The 12,888-nt window shown below is 44.8% G+C and overlaps 1 protein-coding gene across 1 annotated transcript in view; it reads right to left on the minus strand.

Annotated features, from left to right (window-relative positions):
* Window positions 1–1,364: 1,364 nt before the first annotated feature.
* LOC122792865 (kynurenine/alpha-aminoadipate aminotransferase, mitochondrial-like) overlaps window positions 1,365–12,888 on the minus strand; it is a 430,097-nt gene continuing 418,573 nt past the window's right edge. The window contains exon 11 of the mRNA XM_044060424.1: window positions 1,365–1,492. Within this exon, the coding sequence (XP_043916359.1) occupies window positions 1,365–1,492 (128 nt within the window). The remainder of the gene's footprint in view (window positions 1,493–12,888) is intronic.

Consider the following 12,888-nt stretch of genomic DNA (forward strand, 5'->3'; position numbering starts at 1 on the left):
GTGTGAATGTAGCTGACTCCAAGTCAGACTGCCGGTCAGTCATGAGTGGAGTCCTACAGGGTTTGGTCCTGGGTCCTCTCCTATTTGGTATCTACTTCTCTGAAGTCCAGGCCAACACGAAGGGACTCTGGCTGACAAAGTTCACAGACGATTGCAAGTTGGGAGCTATTATTAACTCCCCAAGTGATGTTGACATCCTACAGAAAGGCCTCACTGAGACCAATGACTGGCGTTAGAATGATGGCCTTAAGCTCAATGCCAAAAAATGTGTCGTCATCTCCTTTGGGAAAAACCTGGTTCCCATGAATTACCACATCGATGGTAGTCCACTGAACACAGAAGGTGTTATAAGAGATCTGGGAACACAGGTTCACAGCAACCTCTCTTTTGACCACCACATTGCCACTGTGGTCAGAAAGTCCTTCTATGTGGCACATCTCATTATTAAGGGTTTTGCATCCAGGAAGAAAGAGGTCATTGTCTCCCTCTACTCTTCTCTCATTAGGCCAGTCATTGAGTACAATGCTTCATTTGGCATGTACCTCACTAGACACCTACAACAGCTGGAGAGGCTGCAAACGTACCTCACAAAGAGGATCCTAGGCCTTAAACACTTGTCTTATATGGAGAGACTCAAAAAACTCCAACTATTCTCTGTCTCATATCGCCTACTTAGAGGCGATCTCTGTTTGACTTACAAAGCCATGTCTGACCCAGCTCTGTTAGAAATGCTACATCTAAAGAAATCCCAATCCCTCCGCACCACATGCTCCAGAGACCTCAACCTCATTATCACAATCAACAGAATGCGCTGGAGGGAAAGGTTCATAACCCAGAGACTGCCCATGCTATGGAATAGACTTCCCATACATGTCAAAAAGAGCACCTCACTGGCCCCCTTCAAGGGGATCACTCCAGTGGCTCTACTGGACAGAAGCACTGGGAACTAAGGTCGGGTGGCACAATGCCAGAGTAATCCTATGGGCTAGGCTTGTGAAGGCTCCAGGGCCACTAGCCTAGTACACATCTATGAACCTACGGATAACATCTATTTTGTGTGCTTCTATGACAGTTTAGTGGAAACAGACAGTTACACAGTGGTATCAAACAAATCACCAAATGCCTCAAGTCAAATATAAGGGAATTAAATAACAAAAAATTCAAGCAGTACTTTACTACATATTCAAACTGCCAAAAGGAACTGCTTCTAGAGGTGGAAGGAGCCAATGTCTACATTCAATATGTATGAGATAGAAAGCATGTTTGAATACATTTCTTTAAGTAAATCAACCATTTAGGCTCCAAGTTCATCAAGGTTCTATGCACCTAATGTGCAGATTGCCTGGACTTACTGTTGCCCTGTGTCAGTCACCTTTCTGCATTACCTTTTTCTCCAAGGCTTTTTCCATCACAAGTCGGTAAGAATCAGAAATTCCCTTCACCTTGATCCACAGAAACATGCCAGCTGCTGGTTCATGCCACTCTGCCACATCTAGAAATACAAAATGTGACAATACGAAAAATAAATCACTAACAGGTCACATATCCTCTTCTGAGAATACATTATAATATTCATCCTCAATGACTATCGCCATCTCCTTTAGTCCACTTGTCCATTCCCTTCAATTAGTGTCATAGTGCACTGGGGGTTAGAATAAAGGATTGTGGTCACTATCCAGTGGAGATTAAGACATTTTGTATGCTTCTTATTCTTGACATCTGGTTACTGTTGGACATACTGGGAAGTGAGCCTTGTAATGCTGTCCCAGAGGTATGTCTGCTTACATATCCACACAATGATGCACACACACACACACACACACACACACACACACACACACACACACACACACACACACACACACACACACACACACCAAATCCAGTTTCAGTACTATGCATTGCATTATAGGTTATATATCCATCTTCAGCCCTACTTTATGCTGCTACTCTGGTAAACTCCTTCCTGACAGCATTTACTCAGCAGGTCAAATCCCCAGGGATTAATTAACTCAGTTCAGCTGCATATTGCATCACTCCCAACATGGCCAGTTGTGACATCTGGACTTGCTAACTAAGCCTGAGTCACCAGGGATACAGTGCATACAGGGTTTCACCCCTGTACCCCATGACATTGGCTAAATTTCATTTTAACAGTCAGTAACAAAAGGAAAGCCAAATGCAATGGACTGCCTTCCATACATTTTGTCATTTAGAAAGTTTTGTTTTATATGCTGTAACTCATTAAACAAGTAGTAACTCATTTAAGTAAGAAATATACACTGTCAGTCAGACATCTTTTATGTAAAGCAGAGTGCGCTCTAGACACCCTTGTCTTTGTTCATTTGAAAGTATACAGTGCTGGACTTTTTGCAGCATGTGAGCAAACTCCATCATTAAAAAGGAAGGGTGAGAGATTTTGTTTCAGCTGTTTTCTTTGTCTGTGCATCTAAAAGCAGAATCATGTGAGCAGGTAACATTTTTATGGAGGCTTTCGGTCAGAGTTATTCACTAACCGGTTACTGGAGTTAGAAAGAAATGCACAGATAAGAGTCAACATAGTACACCAGTACAAGCTGAAACAAAGCTAATGGACTTTGTGCTTCAGCTGTTTTCTTAGTGTTTCTAGGAATTCACAAACATTTGTCTGCATAAAAGGAATGGATTGAGTAAGCAGAAACGAAAATATGGAAAAAGTTTTACTGTAAATGCCTTTTTTGTCAGTGCTTCTAAAAACCCTGTTATTTGTGCAGGTGGACATTTTTGCCATTGAGCAGACAAATTAGGGCCGAATTGTATACTGGCTAGTAATAGGTGTTAAGAAGACCTGCCTATATAAATAGAGTTCACTGTTAGATTGTGCTCACTCATGATGTGCATGCCATTTAAGAGTTTTCTTTTATAAGTAAAATAGTTTGTTACAATACATTCTTATAAGGTAAGCTTAATAATAATGTATTTTTGTTACAATTTATACACTGAACATGCAGAATCCCATTTCTAGGAGTAACGTTTTCTAGTTTAGAATGCCAGCTACAACTATAGACGTCCCAGTTAGACCCAACCCCAAATCTAATTATCATTCACTTTTTGACCTTGTTATCACAACCCATCCCAACAGTATCTCCTATATCTCCATTTACCTACACACACTTTTAGGTTCACAAGTTCATAGGTGTGTACTAGGCTAATGGCCCTGGAGCCTTTATCACATTATCCTTACAAAATGTGCAAATGAACTACTCCTAGGCTAATATCTTTCAGACCTAAGCCTACTCATAAAAACACCTTTCTACACTAAAACCTTGGTACTATGGATTGGTCCCCAATCCTGTCCCTTTCTGATGTTAACATTGCAGCCAGTAAACTAACAAACTTATTATTCTCACTTCAGGACACCACTTCTCAGTGATCTCAAGGCTACTGAAAGACCCCAAAACTGAATGGTTCACCAAAGATTGTAAATCTTTCATGAACCATATGATGAACCTTGGGAAATGTGGAAACAAGATCCCACTCCTAACAACTTAAAGCACTACAAACCTCTGAGGATCTTGACCAAACAGGCTACCCATAAAATCTAAACCAAACAACTAGAAGTTAAACAAACCTGTTTTCTTTACTTCTCTAAGCATTTCTGACAGGAAGTCAACAAACTAACAAGGAAAATCCACCAAAATGAATTATCCAGAAAAAGATACATATCTTGCTCATCTGGTAACATTTTACCTTCTGACTTCCTTGGAGAATTCTCATGCCTTCTTCCACAATGCAACCATGCAACAAAGACCACCTACCCCCCAACTTCATTAAATATTTTTACTTAATTCACCTCTAAGCAAATTGCACCCCTACTTGAACAGAGTCCTATGGGTTTACCACTTGGACATGACAACATCTACCCTTAGTTCTTGTACCTCTGCAGAAACTTCATCACTACCCTTCTTAAACACGTTTACAACCTTTGTCTCACCACTAATATTATGCCAAATATTTGACAATCCTCTTTTGTAAGACCAATACCAAAATAAAAACAGTCCTCTTCTTGCAGTCACTTCTGCCCCATCTCTACCCTCCCCATTTTTGTTAAAATTGTTGAAAAGAATTACATGTAACCAACTTACCACTTGCCTACAAAATTACACCTGATCTCCATCAAATAGCATGGGTTATGCTCTGGTAAGAGCACAATGAGTGCTCTGTGGACCCTGACTGATAACATCTTAACTAATATGGATAAATTAAATCTTACTGCAGCTCTAGTCATTCCCCCGGATTCTCAAAAGCTTGCACAGAGTGCAAGATCAGTGCAGGAGCTCAAGCAGGCAATATGTCTGCCATGTGATCCAGGAACAGCCTGCAGGGGTGTGCACAAGCGCTCTTGCACTAATTTTGCACAGACTAAGCCCTAGTATGCAAATCACCCCATTTGCAGGTGAAATCCATGCAAATGAGGTGAATTTGCAATCCAGGAAGCTCGCAACAGTCCGTGAAAGACTAGTGCAATCTGCAGAAATGTACTCGGTTAGTAACCGAGTACATTTTCTCAAAATCCAAAATGGAGCTATGACAGCTCCAAATAAAGGGTGCATATCATGTAGTAAGCATGCCAATAGCCAAGTATAAGGCCATTGGCATTGCAAACAGTGAACAAAATTAAAAAATCAACTTTTTTTTTTTATAGCCCATATCGGCTGTTTAAGCATAGGGCAGCGGCGTGCAAATGGGATTGGGGGAAATAATAGAATAAACCTAAAATAAGCATTCTAACTAAAATCAATATTCTGCCATGCAAGTTAATGGTAAGCAGAAGACAACCTGGCCAGTGAGCAGTGGTTGCTAAGGGGGGAGGCACAGTATGCAAATGAGGGGAAGGATAGTGAATCCCAGTTCTCCCCAGCATGTGAGTCATGTCCCAACAGTGTAAGAGTAGGAATAGCTTGGTGCAAGCCTAGGAGGTAGGTGACATCATGGGGGGGGGGGGTGTCAGGCATACTGTAAGTGGATTGGAGCCCTGTGGCTTGGGTTTGCTCCCAGCTTAGCACAGCTAAGCTAGGGGGTGTGTCTAAACCTGCCTAGCACTCTTTAGAAAGCCTAAGTGGGTGTGCTCGCCATGCACCGGGTTTTACAAGAAGAAAAAAGAAGTTAAACCAGGAAATAGCAGCACTGTGCACATTTGAGCACTCTGTTTGCACGGCACACTCATGAGCCTAAACAGGGAGGCAATGGGAAGGGAAAACAGGAGTAGGAAGGTAATCAAGGAGAACTAGTGTAGCTGGCAGGTGAAATGTATCAGATTCAGCCAATTACACAGGCAGCAGACCAGCCCACCCCAGAACACTACTATAAACTAAGCAAACACATTCCCCTCTGTTTTTTCCCACACTCTACAACACCCGTGTATACAAGCGGGGAAATTCTAACAAACAAACCTACAAAATGAGAAGGGCAGCAGCAGGCAACATAGAACAACATGTGGAAGAGGCTGAGGGTGATAAGGATGTGAATGCTGCCGAACAGCCCACAGTGAGGTGATGGAGAAGAGTGTATAGACCCAGGGTAACCTACCAGGGGCTACATGAGCTGGAGATAGTGGAGCACTATAGGGTGGACAGAGACCTCCTACAGCAAATTGTTGAGCTGTGCCGGCCACACCTGACACACCAAACTAAACGAGGGGAACCCATCCCAGTGGATACCAAGGTATGTGTAGGCCTAGTTATACTAGCCACAGGTACCTCCCAAAGCACAACTGGGGATGTCATGGGGATCTCACAGGCATCAGCATCCAGATTATCCAACCAGTTCTTGGATGCCATGTCAGCACATGCACGTGAGCACATATATTTCCTCAACACCCGTGAGGTGTTGACCAGCAATATGCATCTCTTCCACCAAATAGCAGAATACCCTGGGGAAGTGGGTGCTATAGACTGCACGCACATATGCATCAAAGCACCACCCAGAGAGCAGGGTAAGGCCTACATCAACCACAGGGGCATCCCTTCCATCAACTGCCAGGTTGTATGTGATGCCCAGGGCATTATAATGAATGTGTGTGCTGGCTGCCCTGGAAGCTATGGTGATTCCCACATATGGCATCTGACACAGCTGTACCAGAGATTTACCAATGGGGACAAACCCTATGGTCACCTAGTGGGGGGTGCTGGGTACTCACTGGAGCCATGGCTGATGACACCCATCAGAAATGCACACACACCTGAACAACAACGCCATAATGAGGCACACGCACAGGCCAGGCATATAATAGAGCATGTGTGTTTGGGATGCTCAGGTCATGGTTCCAGTGTCTGGACACATCCAGTGGAGCCTTGCAGTATTCACCAGCTACATGTACCCAAATTGTTATGATCCTGTGGAAACAGCTGCAGCAGGAACAGCATGGGGCAGGGCCACACAGTACCCACCAATACAAGGCCTGCACAGGCACAGAGTGACCCAGAGGAGGAACAACCTGAGCTTTCCCCAGTAGGCAGATGGAGGTGTGCCCAGTATGCCATGGCTGCGGCAAAGAGGCAACACATAACACATGCACTGACACAGTAGGGACCCAGGGAATGACACCTCTCTCTGACTCACACATACAGTAAAAGGGATGCCAAACATGACACTACCTCTGCTCTGCCATGTATAGGGAGTGTACTATGTGCATCCGACATAGGCAGCCCTCCAGCATCATCTGCAAGTCTGGCACACCCTCAAGGTAAGTCAGTAAACCTAGCAATTGCCAAATGGAGTAGAATGTGTCACTATCTGTAGCTATGGTATGGATGTGAGCATGCAAGGGAATTGAGGGGCTGAATATTATGGCAGCAGACAGTAGACACCCATAGTGGCACCCTGACATGTGTAACACATACTGGAGTCACCATAGTAGCCAGTACTACACAGGGTGACAAAACCCACTGCAGGAAATGTGCTGACTGACATGTGTGTCCATATGACCCACACATGCCAGTCAGGATGGTTCACATACCCAACAACAGTCTCAGCCAGCAGGACAGGTGTAGACAAACCCAAACAGAGCCTGTGCCATGGCCCCTGAATGATGGCTATGGTTAACCTCCCCCCAGGCCTACACAGACAGACAGACCACAGCAGGGCAGGCAGTGGTATGTTAGTTCTGAAGGGTAGGAAGTCAGACAATAATATGTAGGGCAACCAAAATCACGATCTGTAGTACACTGGTATGCCTCTAGTCAGCATGATAATTATCAATACAGAATGAAATGGAGTACCTGACATACCAGTACAGTCATAGCAAATGTGTACAAGTGTCACGTGTGCCCCCAACGTCCTACATAGTAATGTAATAACAGTCAGGTGTGCCTCCCCCCAACCTTGTGTAAAAATGTAAAAATAGTCAGGTATGCCCCCCATCCTACATAGCAATGTAATAACAGTCATGTGTGCCCCTGCAATCTTGTGTAGAAATGTAGTAATAGTCAGGTGTGCCCCCCATCCTACATAGTAATGTAATAACAGTCAGGTGTGCCCCCCCACTCTTGTGTAGAAATGTAGAAACAGTCAGGTGTGCCCCCCCCCCGCTATGCAGAAATCTAGTAACAGTCAAAGCCAAATGATCGATGGATACCCTGCAGAGACAGCATGCTACCTGTCGGTGTACAACACAAAGGTCAGCACTGCAGCACAAACTACCTGGACACGATCCACACATTCAGTACAGATGGCCATACTGGGCATGCACACACACTTGGAGAAATGAAGGCAATGTCAGTCAACAACATACTGAAATGCCATACTGGGCATGCTCACATACTTAAACACATGAAGGCCATGTCTGCAAGCATCAGTGGGCCAGACATATCTGGAAGTTGTTAGTGCAGACACTCGTCAGTATGCACCACTCATGCCTTGCACACACAGTGGATAGGAATACAGACATATATGTCAGGACAACACACTATAATAAGGCAAAGGTAGACGTATATAGATGTGTGGAAGAAGATGATTGTGACTAGGAGCCATCCAGGCTTGTCCCACCCAGCACACAGCCAAAGGGCCCCAAATGCATGAGGTGCAGATGTCACTCACTGCAGATACTAGCCACCAGTATCTGTCAGCATTACAGACTATGTGGTGCACGTGCCAGCTGTGCAACATGACTGTACAAGGAAGTAGTCATCTAGCAACTGTATACACGTACCTGTGAAATATGACCCTGTGTGTGCCCGCATGTGGCATGTAAACCCCTAGATGAATGGGTTATGGCCCATGCACACACGTTGCCCTCCCCATAGCCCTACTATGACAAGCCTGCTGAGATCATCCAATGTGAAATACACCTTTGAGAGAGTTGCAGACCACTAATCTCCGTGGCGCGTCCCATAACTGCATACTGCTGTAGTGTGATAAACTAGTCAGGTAGGAGTTCTAACTCCAGACTTGGCAACTGTGTGTGTGTTTGTGTGCCTGACTGTCTGTCTCTGACTGTGTAGAAAGCAATGCTTTTTAGGGTACTCACACTCCTTACAATTCATATACTTAACTTTGGCAAGGCTGCTGATGTCACCCACCTAGAAATACACCTCTGGGAAGGTGGCAACCCAGTAATCTCTGTAGCGTGTCCTGTAACTGCGTACTGCTGTAGTGTGATAAAGTAGTTAGATAGGTGTTCTAATCCCCAAATGGAAAGTGTATGTCTGTCTGTCTGACGCTGTCTGTACAGAGAGCAATGCGTTTAGGGTACTCACACTCCTTACAGTTCATATACTCAGCTTTGACAAGGCTGCTGATGTCACCCACCTAGAAATACATCTCTGAGAAGGTTGTACTCTAGTAATCTTCATAGAGCGTCCTGTACCTGCGTACTACTGTAGTGTGATAAAATAGTTAGCTATGTGTTCCAATCCCAGACATAGCAAGTGTGTGTCTGTCTGTATGACTCTGTCTGTGTAGAAAGCAATGCTTTTTAGGGTACTCACACTCCTTACAATTCATATACTCACCTTTGGCAAGGCTGCTGATGTCACCCACCTAGAAATACACCTCTGGGAAGGTTGTAGCCCAGTAATCTCCATAACGCATCCTGTAACTGTGTACTGCTGCAGTGTGATAAAGTAGTTAGATAGGTGTTCTAATCCCAGACATGGCAAGTGTGTGTGTGCCTGTTTGTGTAGAGAGCAATGCTTTTTAGGGTACTCACGCTCCTTACAATTCATATACTCAACTTTGGCAAGGCTGCTGATGTCACCCACCTAGAAATACACCTCTGGGAAGGTTGTACCCCAGTAATCTCCGTAGTGCATCCTGTAACTGCATACTGCTGTAGTGTGATAAAGTAATTAAGTAGGTGTTCTAATCCCAGATATGGCAAGTGTGTGTGTCTGTCTGACCCTGTCTGTGTAGAGAGCAATGCTTTGTAGGGTACTCACATTTCTTTACAATTCATATACTCAACTTTGGCAAGGCTGCTGATGTCACCCACCTAGAAATAAACCATTGGGAGGCTGTAGCTCAGTAATCTCTGTAGCGTGTGCCATAGCTGTATACTGCTGTAGTGTGATTTAGAACTGTGGTAGGGTTCCACCCCCACCCATGGCAGTTCTGGATGTTTTGTGTGTGTTTCAATGTCTGTGTATGGAGCAATGCATTATAGGCTAGTCACACTCAGTACATTTCAAATGGCCTACTTTCGCAAGCCTGATGATGTCATTCATTGTGAAATACACCTTTGGGGAAGGCATTCTCTAGTTGTGCCCATGGTGCGTCCTATAACAGCTCCATGCTGTAGTGTGATATAAACCTCTGTTAGGGGTTCTATACCCACCCATGTCAGTTGTGGGTGTTTTGTGTGTGTGTGTCAGTGTCTGTTTAGGGAGCAATGCATTTTAGGCTAGTCACATGCAGTATATTTCAAATGGCCTACTTTGGTAATTCTGCTGGTGTCATTCACTGTGAAATACACTTTTGGGAAAAGAGTTCTCCAGTAATCCCCGTGGTGTGTCCTGTAACAGCTCCATGCTGTAATGTGATATAGACCTCTGTCAGGGATTCTATACTCACCCATGTTGGTTGTGGATGGTTTGTGTGTGTGTGTCACTGTTTGTGTGGGGAGCAATGCATTTTAGGCTAGTCACACTCACTACAATTCGAATGGCCTACTTTGGCAATCCTGCTGATGTCATCCAATGTGAAATACACCTTTGGGGAAATAGTACTCCAGTAATCTCCATGGCATTTACTATAACTGCATAGTGCTGTAGTGTAATAAACTACTTAGTTAGTGGTGCTACTCCCAGCCATGACAGGTCTGTGTGTGCGTGTTTGTAACTCGTATCCTGCGTGGAGGTGGTTGTGAGTGTGTGACACCTGTGGAATGGGTTTTGCATATTTCTTATATGGTAGCCCTACTATATATCACAATGTCCACTGTACAGAGATAACAGATGTGAAATAGCTGAGAGGCTGGGGTGCAAAGCCATACTCATACATGTGACAAAAAGGCCAGGCAATCACAGTTAGCAAACCCAGTATTACCCAGAGCACACTCTCAGCCCATGTCTCATGCACACACACATGCCTAGGCAACAGCCAATAAGTGGGTAGTACACTGCATACTTACTACTAATAGTAACTATGGGGTGATATCTGTGGGCTACAGAGGGCATGGCACCCTGTCCATCTGTCCAATATTCATGTACATGCAGACAGTGCACCTTCCCCATGTTCCCCAATGGACACCTGCAAGACCTGTGGTGCCATCACATGTGACCTACAAAGGACATACCATGCCTGACAACATGCCCTGTATTGACAGAAGCCACTGACACCAGGGAATGCCATTACCATGCTATCAATGTAGGTGCAGGGTAAACCTGCTGCCCATTACCAGTTCCTGCCATAGGTGGGCAAGACTAGCACATTTGATGATAATCTGTGTTCACAACATGGGCCAGACACCCCAGGTACAGTTCCACATGTCACTGTACATGAATGTGGGAGATGTGCACATCCCAGACACCGTCCATGTCATGGACTAAGGAACACATACATGGCAAGCGAGGCACAGCATTGGCCACACACAATAGTCACCCAGGTGACTGGATAGGGGATACAATACCCACCTATGTGGGCAAATGCAGTCACTACAGCCTTGAGCCACAATGCAGACCATTGTCATGTGGCCTGATGCCAAGGTATACCCATCACCTAGCCTTGTACAGCCATCTGGCACAATCGACCACTGCACACCCGTGCAGACATGCACCCATGCATGTCAGTACTGGCACCCTGTGTGTTTGTGTGTGTGTTGTATGGTGTGTATGTTCACATCCACACTCCCTACAACCCCCATTGGCATACTAAAGCATGCTGTCTGATGTCACACACCTCCCCATACCATTTGCCCATACAACCTCCGTATGACCCATGTGGTGCATGTGATACCTGCACAGTGATGTGTAGTTGCAATCCCACTACTGATGAGTTGTAATCCTGGCCCTGCCAAGTGTGTCAATGTGTGTGCATCCCTGTGAGAGTGCGGCTGTGTTGATGCTGGCACCTGTTCATGCGGACAGGCACGTGTATGTCACCTACCGTATAGCTACTGTATCCCTGTTGCAGATGTTACTCACCATCAAATATATGTTCTGAGGGCTCCACAACAGGTAACCCATGTGGCGCATCCAATAACTGCATAGACCTGTGATAGCACAACTCGTCAGGGGTTTGATACCCTGTGCTGGTAGGTGTGTGACACAAACATGCTTAAGTTTTACTCTCTCACCCCTCCCTGACTTGTCTTTGCCTCTGTCTGCCTCTCCCACTCTCTCTCTGGTGGATGTGTAGACCTACACCTGCTTTGCTTAGGCAGCAGCATGTGTATTTTAAGTGATGCTCATGATCAGCTGATGGCTTTTGCATGAATTGCAGCCCTCCCCTAGCTGATTGCATGTGGAACAGCTGTGGTAACATTCCCATAGCCAATTGCGTGGAAACACACTCCAATATCTAGGAACATCATATTGGTGTTGGCCCTTTTCATTCACTGTGAGCAGGAGCTAGATCTGTTGTTTGGCAAACAGCATCTCAGATGGATTGGGGATTTACCTCTAACAACATACACTGTGGAAACAGGACAGCACACAGGAGGGGGATGTGCCTGACCTGACTACAAACTGTAAGTGCTGCTATACTGCATTTTCAGTAATGTTGGTTTAACAGTGCATGTGTGGATATGGCTGTCCTACATGTTTTAATACTTGCCATGTTAGTTCTATGTTTATGAGGAATCCCCATCTGCAGGGTCATCTGCAGACTGGGCAGTGTGTTGTGCCTTTGGTTACATGTGTTACCCATGGAGCATCTATCTGTGGACTGCAGAAGATAGTATGAGGACTGCAGCCTGTAGATGGTGAAAGCTGTGACAGTTACTAACTACATATCCCTCATAGGACATATGTTGCAACAAACCCTGTTACAACAGTAAATGTATGAGGTTGTCACAGCAACATGTCAATACTGGCCCTGTGTATGTGCTTCCAGCCACAACTCTGTCAACCTTTGTACATATGTCGTGCATGAAGAGGTGCATATGTGCTGTACACCATAATTAGTGTCATCATATCTGATAACAAGCCAGGGAGATATCAGACTGCTACACATGTGTACAGTAGAGGTTATATTTGATGACATAACCTGGACATACTGTGGTTGTTTGTTCAGTACTGAGGTCTGTGTACTTATGTTGAATGTCGACAGTGTGTGTATTGTTAATATGTTCCTTGGCCTGTGTACAGACTGTGGTAGTTGTCAGTGTCCTACATATTGTTCTATCTGATGTTACATGCTGCTCCACTGTATGTTACCGTATTGGCTTACATGTTTATAGGGCCATACACACAC

Source organism: Protopterus annectens, chromosome 2.part0, assembly GCF_019279795.1.
Source record: "Protopterus annectens isolate FY-2018-M chromosome 2.part0, PAN1.0, whole genome shotgun sequence".
In the NCBI taxonomy this organism is placed as follows: domain Eukaryota; kingdom Metazoa; phylum Chordata; order Ceratodontiformes; family Protopteridae; genus Protopterus; species Protopterus annectens.